This window comes from Notothenia coriiceps, unplaced genomic scaffold (genome assembly GCF_000735185.1).
Source record: "Notothenia coriiceps isolate Sejong01 unplaced genomic scaffold, NC01 NC01_scaffold00037250, whole genome shotgun sequence".
In the NCBI taxonomy this organism is placed as follows: domain Eukaryota; kingdom Metazoa; phylum Chordata; class Actinopteri; order Perciformes; family Nototheniidae; genus Notothenia; species Notothenia coriiceps.
The window spans coordinates 5,039,584-5,058,582 of NW_011369951.1; the positions used below are offsets into that span (position 1 = coordinate 5,039,584).

The 18,999-nt window shown below is 39.5% G+C and overlaps 2 protein-coding genes across 4 annotated transcripts in view; both read left to right on the forward strand.

The window, feature by feature from the left end:
* Nucleotides 1–18,999, forward strand: part of LOC104966774 (beta-1,3-glucosyltransferase-like) — a 265,583-nt gene that overhangs the window by 27,698 nt on the left and 218,886 nt on the right. The gene's annotated exons all lie outside the window — the stretch shown is intronic.
* On the forward strand, nucleotides 4,293–10,612 carry cunh19orf47 (chromosome unknown C19orf47 homolog). Of its 3 annotated transcripts, none has more exons than XM_010796054.1 (8): nucleotides 4,293–4,369; nucleotides 5,374–5,461; nucleotides 5,775–5,889; nucleotides 6,342–6,423; nucleotides 7,202–7,327; nucleotides 7,433–7,582; nucleotides 9,138–9,211; nucleotides 9,284–10,612. In XM_010796054.1, exons 1-8 carry the CDS (start codon nucleotides 4,351–4,353, stop codon nucleotides 9,824–9,826), a joined length of 1,197 nt encoding a protein of 398 aa, XP_010794356.1. In that variant the 5' UTR covers nucleotides 4,293–4,350; the 3' UTR covers nucleotides 9,827–10,612. The 3 variants fall into 3 exon arrangements, with proteins under 3 accessions (XP_010794356.1, XP_010794357.1, XP_010794358.1); XM_010796055.1 differs by having other exon boundaries at nucleotides 7,433–7,507; XM_010796056.1 differs by lacking the exon at nucleotides 4,293–4,369 and adding an exon at nucleotides 4,407–4,556.

Consider the following 18,999-nt stretch of genomic DNA (forward strand, 5'->3'; position numbering starts at 1 on the left):
CCCCCATGCAGACACTAGCAGTGAACAGGATCTAAATCCTTTTAAGCACACACATAGATAAAGTGATGAACGCAAGATTCGAGACAGATGCAGCTGTCTTCTGCTGAGCCATTTTTCAATGTTCACATAATGAAGATGGGACACGTCTTTTGTTGCGAGGCCGGTTAAGAGCAAGGACAGAGACAAGTTTAGCAAGGAGGAAGGAAAGGTAGTGCGACTAAGCTTGACGGACTCAAATGTGGACGTGATGGATCAAGAGAATAACTCCCATGCTAACCATCCGTTTTTGGAACCAAATGTTGAAAATGCAGAAAGAGCCAAATGTTAAAAACATAAAAAAAGAAACAAAAGTAGATCTTGCTTTTGCCAACTGTGTGGAGGTGTAGCCTTAGTAAGAACACCTCCATAACACAGAGCCTACATGCGTATATTAACATCATCCCTTTCAAGTCTCTGAATTGAAGATATGATACTCTGTGTTTTGCTCAGAATCAATCAGATGTGAACCAATGCCTTTATTTACAGGACGAACGTTTTTTAGCAGCGATTCAGGCAACCTCGAAACATTTGGGCTCAGTTGTCTCTGTACCTCCCCTGTTCTCTCTGCGGAGACGAGGCGGGGGTGCGTTTATTGTGAGTGCATCCACTCTGAGACACCTGGCCCGTTTATTTCTTTCTTTATTGAGGTTGATGTGGTGATTGAGCCCAAAGCAAAACCTGAAAACAAAAGGGGAGAAGATGTCGTTGAGTTTGCGTCCCTTCGTTGCCTGTGAATTTGTACAATTTGTTTTTCCTGTATGTTTGAGTGAGAATTGTTATATATTTTAATGTTTGTGTGTTCGATCGTTTTGCTTTTACCTCGGCTTTCACTTGTGCTGTTGCCATTTCTTGTTTTGTTCTTTTTTAATCTGGTGATTTTCTCACAACTGTTACTATTATTATTGCATCATAAATATTATTTCATTATTTTATGGTATTTTCATTTGGCAACTTTGGAGGCACGTTGTGCACTACAAAAAATGACCATCAAACCTTTATGCATACATATATACAGGTTACACATATATATATATATATATATATATATATATATATATATATATATACATGTGTGCATGTACCATGATTGTAAAATATGAATGTCTGCAGATTTAAATGGGATATTTTTGTCAATGAAGAAAAAATGTTACTGAGGTTTAGTTTTTAAAAGAATATTTTTCTAAAGGAAGAAAAAAAGTACTGCCCTGTCCCTCAACATGAAGCACGATGTAACTGCCTCTTTCAATGTGTATTTATGTTTTGTAAACAATATAAAGAACTATTCAAGTTACATTAAATGTATGTTTATGATGATGATGTTAGACATTTGTGAAAACGCCTTTCTTTTTTTTGTTTCTTTGTGAGGTCTGTCCAAAAGCTACTGACACCTTAATGCCACTTCCTTCTTAGTTAGCACAACATGAGGAAATACAAACTAATGTCATTTAATGTCGATACAGATATTAAAAGTGTTCAGATTTATTTAAGGACTAAATGTTTCATACCAAGTATGCATTTCTGTCCGTTATAAACATATCACTTAATAAATGGTTACTCTGTAAAAGAAATGTGTATTTTAAGGAGAGCCACAGATTAAGCCTTGATGAAAACGTATTATGATGTTAATCCATGTCCATATGTACTAAAAGAAAACATGTAGTTTTGTTATGACTAACATGTTCTGTGATTGTATTTTTGCTGAATAAGAAACTTTATTTTCAATAAATACACATGTTTATTCAAAAACAATCGTTAGATCATTGGTATAAATGTTTAGATGTGGCTCTTGGCGGTCAGAAAATGGACAGGCCTCATTTTTATTTGTTTTAAATGTTGAGTAAGGGCGGTGTTGGATGTTAGAAATGCCTTTTGATTTCTCTCCAAATACAAATGTGATGAGAATATGTTTTGGTGTTAGAATAATCATAAAACATATTCAATAGTTCTCATGTACATAGGTTTTGTGGTGCTACTTATAACAAGCTGTAATGGGCCAGAAGGTTATACATGCTGTAGGTGAGGCTCCGGATAAATAAACGCACTGCTTGTATCATCAGAGCGTTTCATTTCCAAAGGAAGCCAATAACACAGTGAACTCCCAGCAGCTGTCGCTCTGAGAGCCCAGTAATCATTTTGTGATTTCATCATGGTTCAATATGAATTGCCTGCTATATCTTCAACTGTTATTAACAGATCTCAGAGGGCCCTTGGACTTTAAATGATAAAACACTTACTGTGGTCACCACACGTCTATTTCTTTGCCTAGGATTTCATTGACATTATTAAATATTTGTTTCTGTATGTTAACAATCACATATCATTTGCTAATGAATTTGAAAATGTGACAAAGAGGGTTAGGAGAGTTATAAGAAATCCTCTAGTAATGTTCAAAGGCTATGTTAGAGTTAACTGAACAAGAGCTTTCCTATTTTTCTATGATGGGAAGAATGTTGGATTTTCTTTTATTTCAATTTGTACACTTGTCATGTTTTCCCTGGTATGAAATGCAATACTTCTTGTCCTCTTTGATAAACGTTATGTAGCAATTCAGGCAGTGCTCAAACTGACAGCTACTCTATGTCAAGTGTGATGAGGTATTGTTTGATTATCCTTTCTGTTACAATATTAAAATGTTATTCAACATACTTCTTGTACCACTAAGGTTTAAGACAATCATCATGAACAAATTGTTTTTCAATCTATCTAGCAACCTTTTTTTGTTTCATTTATGAGTGATGTGCAGCCACAATGTTCCTCCATTTCAGAAAGGCAATGCTTATTTTCTTGTCCATCCCTGTCAGAGATGTTTTGTTATATTTACATCTCATTGGAAAAGGTTGCACTTTTGTTACACAGATAAATTGTGATTTGATACATTGACAATATGTGAAATTACAGAAGTGAAAGGCCCAAATAAACTTTGTTCAAGATGTGTATCAGACTCCAGAAATTAAAAAGAGCGATATTTATGGTGCATGGTTAATTACATGACAACGTAATGATGGTGCTTTTATATCAACTGGTCTGTTTTTTCAGTGAATATTATTTTACATAGCTTAATATTTGTCTGCACATCATAAAGTACTGTTTATTTTTAATAACTAGTAACTAACTAATCGTTTTTATTTTATTTTACTTTGAAAAGGACCAAAGTGTTACACATTTTCTAACTCACCTTTGAAGTGAGAGCTCTGCGATCTTCTGTATCCAGATTGCAGCTTCTACCTTTGTGCTGTCTTATAAAACTTTAGATTTTAAAGGTTTGTGTCTTGATTTTTAAGCAGCAAAAGATGGGTGAGCTATCTGATTCGAACAAATGGACTTCCTTTCCAATTTGTGAAGAGATTTCATAAATAAACAACATATTACAAGATACATGTCTCTCACTTATAAATGCTTGAACTTTGCATGATTTTCATTGGGCTACTTGAATTGAAAACTATTGAAAACTACTTTTCAATCAAGATGAAACAGCAGAATTTTTTTAAATCATATAAAATGAAAAAATAATTGAAATATTTCTTACTTGTCCAGTTTAATTATACAATGCTGCACTAACGGGTCATTTGGTCACATGACATGGAAGTTATTTAAAACAAATTGGACTTTTTAATCAGCATCTGCTGAATTTTCAAAATAATATCAAATTAAATATTTTTTTTAAAACTACGAAAAGAGGCGACCAATAGTAAAGTAGGCCTACTATTTATTAGCAACATCTGTAGACACATGAGGGTTTGCTGCTTGTCGTACCTGCATCATCTTCTTCGTGAACCTGACTCAAACCTGTTTGTCATGTTCACAAAGAGAGAATAGGGAGCTTGACAACAATTAACTGTTTCTGATTTGTGCTTGCACATTGTTGGGACATTTTAGAATCAGACTAAGGGGGAATCTTTTTTTGACAACTTGCAGCAATGACTGGGCCCTGTTGGACAAGAATTGGTGTAATGTCACAAAGTACATTTACGCCTTAAGTAATACATTGAGGTACTTGCACTTTACTTGAGTGAATTGATATAGGTTATTAATACAACATATAAATCGACACGCATTGAAGTGATGAACACATTAATGCATAACTATTTTAAATTAATATAGCAATTAAAAAGTGTCTGGTGCTTAACATTTTCATTTTGCATTCATTTGACTGTTGGTGTTTGCTTGTGAAGTTGTCTGTTAGTTTGCAGTCTTTGCTGTCCTCTAGCGTCCATACATTAAACTACATGACTAGTGGTTTGGCCATAGGTTTGGCCGGAAGTAGCGTCACGGGAGCGGGCGAACTGACGTCACCACACATTTGTTGTAAACATGGCGTCTGTGACAACAGGTGAGAGCATAAAGGCCCGGCGAGCCAGCGTTAACACTTTGCAACGTTTAAATTATTTCGGTGGTTCCTCTTTTTGTGAGACATGGCTGTTGTATTTATTCAGAGGTTTTATAACCGGGTTTCCTTGTAGTGAATGTCGAAGACGACCGGTCGCGCCTTTCGATTCATAGCTGAAGCTATGCTAATGGTGAATGCTAACAAAAACGTTTCTAAAAACGGATTTAATACCTAAAACACTTGCTTTCACTTTCATTTATTAAATGAAGGTTTAATCCAGAATGGTAGAGTGAGTTATCGACCTTTTACATGTTGAGAGGGGCTATATTTAGCGTGATCATCGTCTTATTCTAACACGAGCTAACCGGCACTGACCAAAACGATAGCGTTTCACACTGTTCCCCAAATCTACTGTAATATTATTTTAAAGTATTGGATTGTGAGTGGTGGTTCTCTCTCTTTCCAGGTGCTAAATTATGTTTTAGACGCAGTGTGAGTTTTGTCTCTTTGTCAATGTTAGATCATCAGTCACAGTCAAAGCACGTTAGACAGAGTCATTGTTCCGGCAGCTGCTAATGTGCACCCTAAATCTAAATCTGTTACTCAAACCACCGGACGGTTCATAATGGGTGTTATAAATAACCTGCAGCTGGCAATGGTCAGCAGCATGCTGATGTCTGCTCAGATTTGCGTCCCCCACTAGCGTTTAGAGCCACTGTAGTGTTCAGTATCACTGGGAGTATAACTTGATACTTTTCTTTTCCAGGTCTTTATTCTGTTCATATAGTTAGTTATAAGTAGAGGTGGAAGCTGTACTCGGACCCTTAACCTATTCATGCACAAAATACTCCATTACATTTAAAATCATTCTTAAGTAAACCACTAGTTATTTTCTTAAACGATATACTATTTATTTTAATTCTAAACCTGTTAACATAATAAATGTGTTTGACTGAAATAGTTTCTGTTGTATTGTTTCTAACAGTCTTTATTTTATTTTTCTTAAGCCACGTCGGAGTGGATTCAGTTCTTCAAGGATGCTGGGATCCCAGTCGGCCTCGCAGTCACTTATGCAGTCTCCTTCGTGGACAACAGGTAACCCAATGTCTGCTTTTCATAGGCTGCTCTGTACAGCACACATTAGCCTCACTGTGTTGTGCTGTGAACATGTGAATTTCCTTTGCACCTTTCTAATCAGACTAAGTGAAATAAAATGCAATTCATTCTTTATATATTATTGCTCACTAGTGGGGAAGTGACAGTCTCTTTCATGAACTGAGCCCTCAATACAATAAACGAATATGTTTCAGTCTTATAACGTTTTCCAAACAGACAAAATATGTACTGAAAAACAATGTAATCATGATCGACTTTGGGTATATACATTTTTTCTGATTTTTCGCTGCAGAATTAACAAGAACATGCTGATGGACCTCAGCAAAGACATCATGATGGACCTCGGGATAACAGTCATTGGTGACATCATTGCCATTCTTAAACATGCCAAGCAGGTCTACAGGCAGGTAAGATCAGACGTTTGATAATATTTATAATCATCTTAATAATAATATTTGACAGAAAAGGCACTTTTAGTTTATGCATCATTGTTGAATGAAAAGAGACTGCATGCAACACACGGTGCAGATTTGTTCCTGCAATGAAAGTGAAGGACACTGAAAGCACCGACGTCAGTGTGCATAAACAGCCAAACGTGAACAATGCCATTTCACAAAATGTGTGACAGCAAACACTACGTCTATAAGAGTGCTAAGTCACATGGCCTAGCAAAAAATTAAAACATTGGTGACTGCTGCTGCATGTCACCTTTTTGCCCATGTGCTGATATAAATGCATAAAGTATATTTTTTATATCTTGACTTTTGTTGTGGATGCAGTCATGTAGAATGGTTGCCTTTCAAAGCTACTGCAGTAGGCTGAGCTTACATAACCTCTGTCATTTGTATCCTCTCTTCAGGACATGTGCAAAATGGCCACAGAAGCCATCTCCTCAGGACAGACCAGTGTTAAAGCTGAGCTCAGACGAACTGCCAATTCTCGTAAGTGTCTACATTTTATCATATTCACTTTTTTTTTGTATCATTGCAGCCTTTTGTGAAAACCCTTTTTCTATAAGCAATTTAAAAGAATGTGCTTCTTCTCATTTCACACAACTTACATTGCTACATTGTACTGAGACAACCATGTGACCCATATATCAGCCCAGCCTGAAGATAAAGGAATCAACAGTTATTAAATCAAAGAAGTCATCATGTAATACTTGAAGACATTCACACAGGAGCAGTATTACCAGCAGACCTCATGTGATATAGAAATGAACAATTTAGGTTATTTTTCGAACTAACTCAATCATCGCATGATGACGCAGTTGTTGTATTAGGGCATTATAAAGAGTAATTGTTTCTTTTTAAAGATAAAAGAAATCAACCTTATCTTATGTTACTAAAACAAGCTGCATCACTTTCTGACATTGCAGTGTCTAGAAATCCCACACAGAGCTGCACAATGAATCAGATATAATTACCCGAACCCTCCATTCTTCGCTTTGTATTCTGCTCTGCAAGCTTAATCTATAATAGTGTATCATGATTTTTGCTGACTTATATAGTGGTAGTGAAGTATGATGTAGCAGCATTACATTGAAATGCTACTCACTGCGTGGTTTGTTTAAATGCAGATTACAACAAAAATATTTTGTTCCTAAAATCATTGAACAAAATTAATTAAATTAATTTTAATATTGAGTCAAACACTTTTTTGCTCTAGTCTATTTATTTTTTAAACACAACTTATTTAAATGTATCTGCTTTCCCTCAGCTGCCACTCGTATGATCGCCAACGCTTTGAGCAGCGACTCCCCGCCGGCCACTCCAGCCCGTCGGCCTGACAACCACCTCTCTGTCACTGTGTCCAACATGCAAGTAAACAAGAGTGGCAAAGCGGGTAAATATATTAAACCTCTTACCCCGTATTTCCTGTCCCTATGTAGACATCCTGTCTAATTTCTTACCTCTGTTCATCCTCATGTTCCGACCACTCTGTTGTCAGTTGTAAGTCCGCCGGCTGACGAGGGGAACAGTTTGCAGGCAGTGAAGCGCCGACGTGTGACAGCTGAGATGGAAGGCAAGTACATCATCAACATGCCCAAAGGCTCCACGCCTCGTACACGCCGCATCCTGGCCCAGCAGGCCAAGAAAGGTAGGCCTGACCCGGGGGCCTTGCTGACAACTCGCGACAATAAAGCTGGTGCTCCACATCTAATCAATACATAACATTTTCATGGACTTCATTCATATTCAAACTAAATGTGGTGACTCGGGCTGATTTAAGAAAGCCTTTGACCCTCATTACTTTCTCTCGTAGTTGAATCCCCTGTCTTCAGTAATACTTCCCCCTGCACCCTCTGTCCCTCTGCTGTTTTTACTGTCCTTTGTCTACATTTAACCCAACTATAAAATCTTAGACTCTTGTCTTTTCTGTCCTGTGACACCAATTCTCCGATTGGTTCCGTCTCTTTAAAAGAGTTGCAACTCTGTAAACTGCTACAATGCTCTATTTCTGGTTGCCTTTTTCTTTTGAAATAAGGTAATTAGAATTCATTAATCATTAGTCACCATAACTCTTAAAAACAAAAAATCATAGTATGAAAACACAATTTTTTGTATTTCATTTGATTAGATGTTTAAATTAATGCTGTCAAAATTATCGCCTTAACGGCGGTAATTCATTTTTTGAATTAATTGCGTTAAAATATTTAACGCATATGCAGAATGGCCCGCCCCATACATCCCACCAGTGGCAGCGCTGGGGTAGGCTACAGCCATACCAAGAAATGGCTTAGCCCCACCTTAGCCCCACCATGAAAAATGATGTTAAAGTAAGCAAAATAAAGTCCGCCAACTCGCGTCGAGTAAATTGCAAAGACGGCAGTTAGTAAGATTGATTTCAGTAGCCACTTGTCTGGAAATACCGAAGACTAGAAACGGTTTTGAAAACTTTTGTCACGTAGTGATCGTCTTCTCCATAGAACATCTTTGATAATGTCTTCTGGCCAATCAGAATCAAGATAACGGCGTGGTGTTGTTGCAGGAAGTCCTCTTTCATTTATCTTTCCATTCCCACAACAATATACATAAAGAAATGGCATATTTTGGACATAGTTCGAATGGTGATTAATCATGATTAATTAATTTTAAGCTGTGATTAATCTGATTAAAAATTGTAATCGTTTGACAGCCCTAGTTTAAATATAAAAGCCAGTTTCTCAACATAGGGCATGCTTTGACAAAGTCCAATTTTGGGAATACATTTGACTGTAAATACAGATTTTACTCAACCGTTCTAAGAGCTGTAAAACTAAGGCTTTTGGCACAATTTAGGTTTTTAAAATTTAAAAACAGTCTTATAAAATGTTAGCAATTCACTCTTTTGAAGCTGCTAATTTAATTTCTGGAAATAAACCATTATTTTGACTTGTGATCTTCCCTAGTCATGTGAACTTATAAAACACAAGAGGGGGAATCCTCTGCTGGATTGCTGAGGATACGCGTAGTAGAGTACGTCTTTGATTACACATTTTGCTTCTACAGAGGCTTGTATTGTACATTATAATCACAGTTTAGTTTAGTATATGCCTCATACATTTTACGTTATACAGCAAGGCTCTAATCAACTCATGGTGCTCTCCTTTGAATTTCCAGTAGCAAATCAAAATAGTATTTGTGTAATAACTTTTTCTCTAATCCTTAAATAGGTAATAAGCGCACCTCTGTGTTTTCAAGACTTGGGGCTGAATCGAAGGCAGACACAACGACAAGCAATAACAAGGTAAGGCCTGTCAGGAAACATGAATAGCTACCTTTGTATTGAATTGTATTGTAATGGTTGCTTGTCTGGCAGGCCACCGGTGTGTTCAGTCGTCTTGGCCGAGGAGATGAAGAGGAGAACGGGCAGAGGCCTGTCAAAATGGCTGCAAACATGGATGTTGACGACGAGGACGACAGTGAGGGAGAAGGCTCCGTTCTTCAGTATGCCGGCGTGCTCAAGAGAAGCATGCCCTCCCAGAAGAAAGAGCCAGTGGCCAAACCACCACCGACCACCCTACGGCGCCTGGGTGGTCAATTCAAACTACATCCCTCTGACACCCCCACCTCCTCTTGCGCCCCAAATGGCCTCCCCCCTGCCAAGGTGAGTGTGCTTCAGAGACTGGGCAAGCTGCCTCCATCACACCAGAGCGCCGCTGTGTCGCCCTTACCTGCTGACACACAGGACAACAGGGTGACCAGCACCAAGCCCAAAGCCAAGGAGGGGCTGACCCTAGCCAGCTCCAAGGTCAGCAGCAGCACCGGGGTGGGGGGAGCAGGAGGAGCAGAGGCTGTGGGGGCCCAGATGGATGTCAGGGCTATCAGTGTTTTCAAGAGACTGGGGAGCAAGAAAACCTAACGCTGATCCCTAAGAAAGTATTCAGAATCTTTCGACACGTCCTTTATAGAATTTGTACCAACTCTTTGTTTTTGCATTTTTCCTGGAAACATGTAAATGCAGCTCGGAGCCTTTTCCTCTTTTGAGTTGATGGACTGTTTGAATTGGATACAATTTGATGTTTTTTTTTTTACCTAAATCACACTGCCATTGGAAAAACACATTTGAATGGACCCTAAACCAATGTTTTCTGTGATTTATGATGCGCCATCTGGAATCTATTTATCATGTCTCAATCATATCTAGCATTTATCTTTCTGTAAAAAAAAAAAAATTATATTTAACTTAAAGCATGAGCATGACATGAACCAAGCTGCCATAACGGTGGTTTTAATTTTACCCTCGCACTCCTCAAATAAAGATGCTGCTGCCAACACTTTCCTTTTCTCCCGAAGGAATAGTTCCGTAGTGGAGGTGATTGTTACATTCTTCTTGTTACCATCATGTATTACCTCTAATGTCGGGTAAGTAGAAAAGGCGTTAATGAAAGGCTTCTAAACTTCAGCCCTGGATTGACTTGCATAGTCAATTCAGATTTTTACACACCTCTGAACACTTTGAAAAGAAGAAAATAAAACACTGCACCTCCTCCACTTCTCCTGTGCTTTATGGAGTAACATTTTCACCTCTGAACTAAAGACACCCATGTCACCTCTATCACAGTACTGAAAGTTTCCTATAACCAGGGGTGCACACAAGTGGTACGCAACAATCTGAAATGCGTACCGTCACTTGTGTCACAAAGCTAACCCTAACCCTGAAGACGGTTAGATCACCGGTCTCCGTGTGCACAGACGGGGCTGCTGTTAACGTCGGTCTGTACAGCTGATCACAACGTTCACACGCTCTGTGGTCACGAAGCTCTGCACTCCACTAGCACCCCCCGATCCCCCATGGCCCCCCCGCTGACATTCGCGATACAGAGGGCTTCATGGGAACTAGAAGTTGGAGTACCAAACACTGACTCCAGGTACTCGTCTTGTGTGCACCCCTGCCTATAACCTACTTGAAGGCTGGGTCACAGTACGATACTGTTTATTTAAAAATGCAATGTAAAGATTTGTTAGACTTGGTTTCACACAGAAACAGTTCTGCTGCATATTTTTCTGTGGACATCCTTCTGTTATTTACCCACTTCAAGAAACTCAGAGATGCCTGGTGTCAGGGGAGTGGGGAGGGGCACTGTAGGTATAAGTAGGTAGTTTACCTTTACCCAGTGTGGACCGTTAACACCTGTGTACTATTCTTCACACCAGAACTTTGTTACACTGTAAATACTTTAAATGTTTAAAATCACATTAAGATTTTTTTGTTTATGTTTTTAAGAACAAAGTAGAGCAAAATACACCTTGAACTTTTATGATTCTTTTAAAGACATTAAGGAAAAAGGTTCAGTTTGGAAAGAAAAATATTTGGACAATAAAAGAGAAACGTTTCCAAATGTCTTTCCTCTTGTTTGTTTCTTTCTCTGCAGAAAACATTTGCAATGCATGTCATGTTCACATACGGTACTTTTCAACTCTTAATTATGAACATGACATCAAAGTCAATATTTATATGCCCCTGGGAACATTTAGCTGATCATTTATCAATAAACCGATTAAACTCTTAACGGCTCTCACAATGAGTTTGCTGCTGCATAATGTCGGCTCAACTGTCACAGTGGTATGTTAATGAGGCTTCGTCTTCCCTCTGTACAGCTGCAGCCAGAAACACTGATGGCATCCAGAGGCTACAGGGGTTCAGTATGTGTTTGCGTTGAGGGGATTGTTCAGAGTTGGTTGTAGGCTTACCCTTTATGTAATTATTCTGTACTGGAAATTAATTTAGACACCTTCGCACAGAGACAACAGTACATACGTTTCAGTGCAGGAAATGATTTAATAAGGAAAACTAGATAAACATCCTGCCTTTTTACACTTGAATTTGGTAGTGCTATCTCTACAACATGCAGAAGACAGTAATTGGTGTTTCAGAGTGACATGCATGCTGAAGAGCTATGAAGCTATCCCTTTTGACACTGACTAAAGAAAAAGTGCACACTAAACAGACCCAAGAGTTAAACTAGTGGCGTTATTGTGAATTATTTTGGTCACAATTGTCTAATTAAATCCAATTTTGTGATAGCTCTAACTTCACAGTTAAACAAATATTTACATCATAACAAATCTATACATTTTTTAAAACTTTGATTTAGACATTTGCATTGTGTTAACGACATACAAGATAACAACCTTAACATTGCAATTTAGTAGAGGATAATATAGGCAATAATCTTTACAGATCTATTATGACTGTCTGGTGGGTTGATGGTTGGCCACATCACGAGAAATAATAGGTGTAATGGAGACTTCGTCCCCTTGAGGTCGCTTTCTTCCTCCTCTTTCCATGCAGCCCTCTGCTGTCCGTCTCCATATCCTTGAAAACCTTATCAGCTGAAATCGGTATGGCCATAATGGGATGTTTATTGACGGGATGTAAATTAGGTTAACGCTGAATCAGCCTGTTTTTTGTTTTTGATAAAGAAGACTGGCCTGCTACAAACAATGGGAGTGACGTAATGTACAATCCGCTAAGGTTATTAGTTATTAATTTTAATATAGTAGCCTAACTATGGGATTACTGTAAATGTTGTCAATAGGACCCATCCTTTAAAAAGAAAAATGGTCCAATAATATGTAAATAAGATCTAGTTTACATACAAAGTATTATGTTTTAATTCCTACGCTTATTTTACCATGTTTACCAAAGTGCATTGTTGTTTTGACAAATAATCTTTCATATCAGCACATTTCTGTCTTCGGTTTTCACCATAAAATCTGGACTGCAGCAACCAGCAACGCCTCACGACTTCTCTTTTTTTCTCCCACAATGCTGTGCGGTTGTCGTGCGTGCGCTGTTTGTGGTGCTGAAGCTGCGCGTGCTACCATAGATATTCACTCGAGCATCCCTCCGCGAGACGACCAGAACGAGGAATCAGGTAGCGACGGATGGGTACATTGAGTGTGTTTCTGCCAGCTGTTTCAGCCTCATTCAACGAAATATAAACTTAAATATTTTCGACATTTATTTTTGCTTAAATTCTTTAAACACACACTAACACCGCGGTATTTGACGCTGTTTTTGAGGCACGAATTCTCTCCTGCTCAGCCGCGTCTCTGCCTCTCCGTCCTACATCCTTTATGCACAGCACGCTGCTCGGGTCTTCCCCAATAAAACATACCTTAGTGTCCGAGCACCATGGCCCGCTCCCGGCACTCTCACTGAGAGAGATGGAAGCCAAGCAGCACCAGATAAAAAGCCTTAAAAGCTACCCGGAAACCGGTGGCCGGAGCCTGGCCGCGGCTGCCGGAGCAGACGGGTGTCGAGCCGCTGAAATGGACATGGAGGCGAAGATCCAGAAAGCTATCGACTTCAAGGCAGAGGGTCACCGCTGCTACAAGGAGAAGAAATTCCGGGAAGCGATCGGCAAGTACCACCGGGCGCTGCTGCAGCTCAAAGGGGTGCATTTGGTGGACGGGACCACGGGCTCCGAGGTCAACCTGCTGAACCAAGCCGCCGGCAAGCTGACCGAGGATCAGCGGAGAGCCGTGCAGACTACCGAGATCGAGTGCTACGACAACCTGACAGGTGAGCAGCACCGGTACACTTCCCACAAAAACATCCAGACCTCTGTAGCCTTAAGGACTGCTGACACCTTTGTTCGTCCCGGTTCACTGGGGCCACACAGCCAGGTTATTTCTGCAGGATTTGTGCAGACGTTGGTGAAATAGCAATGAATTCAGCAATAAATCATACTGTGTCCTGGCGAGATAAAACAGATTTAATTTGTGTATAATATCTGACCAGATAAGTGCATTATTTAGCCTATATCACACTAAATGAACACATTTCAGGCTCTTATAGCCCTTTAAATTATCTGTGTGCTATTTCTTTATACAGCACATTCATTCCTTTTACACAATAGGCCACCTCATCAAAGTGTAATATTTCAATTGTAGTAAAAAGATTTTTTTAAAAGCCCAAATAAACCCACAGGGCCAACACGCCTTATGTTATAATACATGTATGTTTCATTATGTATTGGTAAGTTCACCAGCTGTTGTGATGTAACATTGACATTTCAGAAGAGTCTCTGAGGTGAGAAGAAATCCCCTCACCCATTCACAGGGTGATGTAAGGCTGTGTCTACTACAGGGTTAACTGAGGAGCACAACAGATTCACTCTCACTGAAAATGCAGCTGTTATTAGCATAGGTGCTACAAAAACATTCATCATAAAACTAGAGTTGCTATTAATGTTATTTTTCAGTGTCCATGATTTCCTTGATTCATCACAAGCACAGCAGTAGTACATCAGTGTGAAGGCTCTGGGGCTTTTATTTTTGAATGTGTAATGTCGGGAGAAAAACATGCAAAGGAGGGTGTGTCTTAGCTTTTGTTTGTCAAGCACCTGGCTGATGAAAGCACAAGGTTGGTCAATATTCCGTTGGCTGTTGTGATTGATATTGAGTGACATTGTAGCCCAATGTTGTTTTGTGTGTGCAGTCATGCTATGTTGGTTAAATGCTCCTTAATTTATGTCATGCTAGCAGTTAGCAGATCATTGGCTTTGCTACATGAAAGCCATGGTCTGCAGAAATGCTGTAGTGTAGGCATACTGTCTGTGGAGGTGTGTGTTGCAATAACTGTTTGTTTACAGCATTTTGTAGATTGCTTGGTATGGGAAGTATATGGGAAGACAGGCCTTATGGTTTTGTAGTAAGCTATTAATTAAGTGTGTGTCAGCTTTCACTCGGAGAAGCTCTCACAATATAGTTACTGTAACATATAAAAACGTGTACATATGAATATATTTCCTGTAGCTTTGCTGTGAAATTGGTAATTATTTGTTATTTATGTGCATTTTAAGGAATTATTTTATTACTAAGCATACATAGCAGAATAAACACGTAGATACATAAAATAACTACATCACAATCGACAAATCACGAAATAAAAACAAATTGATATTCATTTACAAGACATAGCTTACACATAATGGATACAACAATAATACTCATATGTACCTTAATGTTCAGATCTCATCAGCTGGTCATGATAAATGTTGTATTTTCTATAATTTACCAATTGTTTCCATCTTTCATCAAAGATATGATCTTGGTTTCCGATTCTCATGTATTTTCTCCAAATTGGTAATACCTGCGTCAATATAATGTGCTCTGTATGCAAAGTGCAGCATATCCAGATGGATGTGGACATCCAGGAGCTACATGATGGTGGAGTTTATATCACAATACTTAAAAGACATATGAATATTATTTTGGGTCATGACGCGGGCAAGTGTGATGTAGTCTCTGGTAGCTTGTGTCCAGGTGCTGCCCTGTCAAACTGTCGTGATGCATTGAAGGTCGCCTTGTTCTGCGCAGCGTTCAGGGCCCTGTCAGGAGCCTGCAGGGCGGCCAACTGTAGCGTGAAGAAGAGAGTGGGGGAGGGAATGAGAGGGACGGTAAAATAAGGAAGGAAAGCGGAGATTTAGAGGCAGGAAAAGCAATTAAAAGGCATAGTGGTAGTTTACAAGGAAATCGGTTGCTATGTATATAAAATCAATCCTTATGCGGTAATGATCACATTGTTATGCAGTCCCTGTCCAATTATTTGGACAAATTGTATTTCTATGCTTTGTTCTTAAAACATAAAGCCAATAAATCCCCTTAATCATTGTAATTTAGAGCGATATAAGAGAGGAATAGTGGAGCGCGGAGGCACAGAGAGGAGGAGGAAGGGACTGCTAGCACGCGACAGGGAACCATATTTACCATGGCAACCATCGCCGGACCTTTTCCCTGTTGTTGTACTAATCTCATCCCCTCCCCTCACTGCTTCAAACAGCAGTGTGTGCATTACACACTCTCTCACACACACTCACACACAAGAGACCTCACTTCAACCCTGCCTTATCACCGTGACTGTTTACTACAATAGTGTTTATTCTGATTTAAGATGTTTATGTGATAGGTTAATAGAATATTTGATTTCACATTCCCGCTGATAAACATGGCCGTTTAAATGACTGAAGATGTCTGCTCCACACTGTGCCACATCATTAACCCTAAACTCTATCTTTTCTGTCCTTTTCTGTTTGTTCATCAGTACTTTCCCACTTCCCCTCCTCTATCTGTCTCACACTACAGCCAAATGGATTCTACTGAGGATTCAGATATTTGCTGAAACCTGCTCACAAACCATTCATTTCAGTTTTTTAAACAGGCAAGGTCATTTCCCAAAAGTGCCGGGCACTCAAACATTACATAAAAGAGAGAAAATAGTGCACTTATTGGGGACGATTCTAAGCTGTGGATGAATGCACATTTGGTGCTCTGGTGCGTATTTACAGCAGCAGGACGGTGGGAGTGCCTCCACATGTCGCAAACTGTAACTGCATGGCTCATTGATGCGTTCCAATGTTTTGTGAACAGCAAGGAAGTTCTGTGGTGCAGAGGAATAGGATCAAGTATTTAGCTACTGGCTATGAGGATTGTTTTTTGTTTTTGGTCTTAAAATGATATTTCTTGTCAATAAGTGAAACATAAAACAGCAGAGCCTCCCTTTTTAAAGAATAATTCATCTGAAATTGGAATACTCCACATGAGGCTGAATCAATACGATCGTCATCTTTCCATAACTCTCATAATTTAAGATGTCTTGGTTCACAGCGCCCATGTCGGAATGATTCATGGTAGGTTCATCTAATTCAGCTCGAGAATTAAAATACTCATTCTTCTTATCTTGAAAGCCCACGTATAACTTGAGAACATGTTGAATTCTTCTTTAAAAACGGTTAAACTAAACATTTGACTCACTGGGATAGATGTGGCTCTTTTGTGATGAATATTTTATAATGTTTTCACTTCCAGATAATGTTCTCCCACCCAGCTCGGAATATATTTGCGCAATTACATTTCAAATATGACTTTCCTCAGGGGGATGTTATACATCTCATATTCATGGTAACTCTCAGCGTCTATGATGCCCCTTTATGAGTAAAACAAAGGCGGTTCTTTGATGAAGGTTTGTGTGTTTTTAGGAACAGAATAACAATCATTTCAGTAACTCCGGCTCTGTCTCAAATTAAGCAGTGACTCATTACTGTAATCCTGCTGCAGGTGTTGTTATGCGGCTCCACCTGGTTACCCAGAGTTCAGGCTGTGGTCGCCGTGGTTATGAGTGAGGAGCTGCTCTCTGATTGGTCGACTGTCTTTGGTTCTAACAGATGATAGGAGAACAACAAGCAGCAGCACCAATAACGTGTGTGTGTGTGTGTGTGTGTGTGTGTGTGTGTGTGTGTGTGTGTGTGTGTGTGTGTGTGTGTGTGTGTGTGTGTGTGTGTGTGTGTGTGTGTGTGTGTGTGTGTGTGTGTGTGTTCTCTTATCTTCTTGACATAGTTGTGATAAGGGCAAGCTTTTTTCTTTTGTTGTGCTATTTGTACTTTACACGAGTTTGCAATTGTGTGCAAACTTTATAGTGCTTTACATATAAATACATTTAATCAACATCTATTAGATTTCATGTCCTTAAGATAAAAGTTCATGACCACATAAGTAATCGTTTAATCCAAAACATAAAAATGTTGTTGGTTGTAGCATCTTAAATGTGGAGATTTACTTCTTTCCCTGAACTGAATGAACGGACAAAACAGGCAATTAAAAGTGTCTCCTTAGACTAACTGTAATTCATGAATGATTCAGCTCAGGTGGGAACAGTCTATATAAAGCAATCTTAGAGGAAATCCAAGAGAGCCTTAAGATGTTTTGAGAAATAGGAAATAGCAGAGGAATGAACGAGTGGATTTTGATAGAAAAAGTAGAGAGATAATGTGAATTTGTAACACTTTATAGTGGATTGAATGTAGTTAAAGAGAAGAAAAACAGGTGACTAAGTCTTAGCCGATTCTGTCAAAACAGAAAGAGGACGGGTGACGAATGTCCTATTTGCTGCCTTGTTAAGGAGACATATCGAGTCTGTGTGTCCCTGTAGGGCTGCATCTCAACGGGTTACACCACCACCTCCTACTGTGTCTGTCGCAGATCACAGTGGTGCAACATGTTGGCCAGAGGCAGACTCTGAGCCATCCATCCACCCACTGCAAACACACTGGGAGGCACATGCAGAAATAAGAGTCAACTGCAGTTCGTTTGCTCTTTTTTGACTGAAATCGATGATGAAGAATCACTTTCACAGCAGACAGACTTTATATCAGTTTAGAAGCTGTAATAAGTTTATATCCCTTTTAGATTAGAAAGTGTACACAGAATAAACCGACAAGCTGGATGGTGTGATCGAGTCCTGAGAGTTTTCATTAACTCCTGCTTGCTCTGATCTCTCTCTGACTCCCTTTGTTCCTCCTGACTGGCCCGATCTGCAGATGAGTCATAAGTCTCAGCCTCAGAAGAGACGCAGCAGGGGGGGGGATGAGTGAAATTGTTTGATTTGTAACACCAGCTACCTTTTGTTCAACTACGGCAGCTCCCAGCCACGCTGTTCGCCATAATGATGATCCAGCAATTTCCACCCACTTATCACATTTCTTTTAAATTAGTCAACAAATGAAAACAAAAACAAACGTTCTGTAGCTAAATAAGCGTACATTTGATAGTAAGAAAAACGTTGCTTGTATTTACCCTAGAGCAGCGGTTTTCAAAGTGTGAGGCGCGCCTCCCCTGGGGGGCGCCAGAGAGCTTCAGGGGAGGCGCAGCGTGAGACACAAAAGAACGAGAAAAAGACGAGTAAAGTGACACTTGCCCACTTGTGGCTGTCTGTGGAGACCGAGTTCCCCCACCTCGCCAAAAAGGCTGTAAAAGTGCTCATTCCCTTCACCTCCACCTACCTGTGTGAGTGCAGGTTTTCCGCATCGAGTTTGATCAAAAGCAAGTAGGCCTACCGGGTAAAGGCTGCAGCCAGAGTATGATCTGCGTTTATTCTTGTGTGCATCAAAGACGCAGACTCATTGTTCGCACTAAAGTAGGGGTGAGTGTAATAAGGAGGCAGAGTTGACGTTCAGTGTGTTGCCGGGAGCATATAAGGATTTATCCACCATGTTGAAAATGTTAAAAAAATAATGTCTTGTAGAACAC

Bases quoted from the DNA above. Each gene is read 5' to 3' on its own strand.
- cunh19orf47 (XM_010796054.1), top strand. The intron at 7,583-9,137 runs GTAGGCCTGACC...ATCCTTAAATAG, and splicing joins GGCCCAGCAGGCCAAGAAAG to GTAATAAGCGCACCTCTGTG. The intron at 9,212-9,283 runs GTAAGGCCTGTC...CTTGTCTGGCAG, and splicing joins CAACGACAAGCAATAACAAG to GCCACCGGTGTGTTCAGTCG.